The sequence below is a fragment of the Zingiber officinale genome, chromosome 7A (genome assembly GCF_018446385.1).
Source record: "Zingiber officinale cultivar Zhangliang chromosome 7A, Zo_v1.1, whole genome shotgun sequence".
NCBI classification, from domain to species: domain Eukaryota; kingdom Viridiplantae; phylum Streptophyta; class Magnoliopsida; order Zingiberales; family Zingiberaceae; genus Zingiber; species Zingiber officinale.
In genome coordinates this window covers 118,807,748-118,809,948 of record NC_055998.1, presented here as the reverse complement: position 1 = coordinate 118,809,948, position 2,201 = coordinate 118,807,748, and the positions used below count along the sequence as shown (strand labels likewise).

General features: G+C 39.9%; 1 protein-coding gene across 1 annotated transcript; it reads left to right on the top strand.

The window, feature by feature from the left end:
- Nucleotides 1-557: 557 nt before the first annotated feature.
- Nucleotides 558-1,574, top strand: LOC121999665 (trigger factor-like protein TIG, Chloroplastic). Its single transcript, XM_042554316.1, has 3 exons — nt 558-640; nt 723-806; nt 1,377-1,574. Exons 1-3 carry the CDS (start codon nt 563-565, stop codon nt 1,572-1,574), a joined length of 360 nt encoding a protein of 119 aa, XP_042410250.1. The 5' UTR covers nt 558-562.
- Nucleotides 1,575-2,201: the final 627 nt, after the last annotated feature.

Here is a 2,201-nt window from a genome sequence, read left to right as displayed (position 1 = left end):
CTACCTGTTCGACGAATTTGCTCATCGATTATTAGCGCAGATGCCTGAGATTGAAGGCGCTGGCTTTGCCGGACAACTTGATGCTGGAGGATGACCTTCGAATCCCGGAGCTGGTGCGGCGGTGGAAGGATCTGGAGCATCTGGAGATGGAGATAGTTGGCATCTTCGCCCCGCCCATCCTCTCTTCCTCGCGCTCCTGCAATCTGTCCTTGGCTATCCCCATCTCCCTCCCCAAACCTTTGTCTTTCGCCACCTCTTCCCTCCCGCGCCTTCACTCACCTCCCTCGCGAAACCCGGGGCCTTTCCGTGCCCAAGTTAGTGTCTCCGCTGCTCAGAAGACGAAAGATAGGTTGCCAGCCAACCTCATTGTGACGGAGACCAAAGGGCCTCACTCCACTGTCTGTACCTTTCCTTTTTCTACCTTCTAAATCATTTTTACTTCTAATTGATCTGATAGTCAAGTGGAAGTGGTAGTCTTGCCTCAAGGCTATAATTTTCTTACTTTCTACCTATCTTCTTGTATAATTTGGAAATATGTTTGTTTGTTCATCTGGCAATTGAAATGAAGAGGCAATCTTGCTTCAAGGCTATAGCTTTCTTGCTATCTCTCTTCCCCTTGCCTGAGTGCATTCAATCGATTGTTAGTCCTACAAGTTCACGAGAATCAATTTGTCCAGGAAGTATGGTTATGTCAATTCCCTGATAGCTCATCTTATTTGCAGATTAGGTTAAGCGTAGAAGTTCCTCCAGCAATAAGCCAAGAATGTTACGGAGAAGTCTTAGATGAATTTTCTAAGAAGGCAAAGGTATTATTTTCAGTATGCAGTCATTTAAGGGGTCTATTACTGTTACAGGATGAATAGGAATTCATCTGTAGGATAATTTTGTACTTAAATTATTTTCCATTTTCTGTTTTGATCATTATCACTCTATAGTAATCAGAAAAATTTGAATATGCTACCTAACTTTTACTAAGCCCTCTGGGCTCTGACATATACTAATCTATATTTCTTCTTTCTTTCTTTGGAATGTCAAGGAATTCAATATTGTTCTCCCCTTTTATCTTTTCATCCGATCCAAGTTTGTTGACAGTTATGTTTTCCAGTACCTGTTATTTACTTATTTCCACTTAAAGCATGATTGGAATTGCTTGTACTGGGGTTTAGTCATTTCTATGCTGAACTAAAGTTGAGGGAAGACCATGCTAAGTAAAAATGGCCTTTTAAATGTCACTGGAAGCTTCTTCTCTTTTTCTACCTTCTGTCTCTAGTACTAGATTCTAATTCCTTTATCTACCTTTTCTTCTTGAATACTCATTATTGAAGTAGTATGTTGTGATGCCATGCAATTCCTGATAAAAAACCTTATTCATACAGGTTCCTGGCTTTCGGCAGGGAAAGAAAGTTCCAGAAAATATTCTTCTAAACTACATTGGTAGACAGAACATTCAACAAGCTGTAGTTGAGGCAACTTTGAAAAAAACTCTTCCACATGCTATGTCTTCCGTACGTGAACATAGCATTAGCTTGCCAACTTGTAGTAGAAGGCAGTCATTTATCCATCCAATATTATGACAAATTTCTGTTGAAATAACGGGTAGAGATTGTTGTCATACTTTTTTATTAATCCACTAGCATAAATCTTTTAATTGGTAGAAATTACCTTCAATGTCATTATTGTTTTAAGTGTCAATCCTTAGAAGTGGCAATGGGCATGGGCTGAGCGAGATGTGGCCAGCCCGCATTCCATGCCTAATATCACGTCGGCTTAGAAATGAATGGGCTGGGTTAGGTTAATCTAGTCTTGAGTTGGCACGACAAGTAGGTTTGGAAAGTTTAGCGTGCATGACATGCAAGACTAAAGCTAGTATGGTGCACTTTTACACCTTACAACAACAACCAAACCTTATCCCTAGGTGTGGTCGACTATATGGATCATTTTACGCTAGCTCTATCTCCTACTATATATGGATCGTTTAATTGGTTTTGAAGGACATCTATTGCAAATGCTCTTTTCGTGAAAACCTCTTCTTCTTTTTTCCTGAAACTTGTCTCTTCTTCTCGCTTCAAATCTTTATGGTTCTTGATGGTTTCTTGAGATTATCCTGTAGTTTTGCCTTTCTTTCTTTAATTTCAATGACAAAGAGAATAGCCAGTCTGATGACTTGGTATCGTTCTTAGCATCTTTAGAATTGTGACATC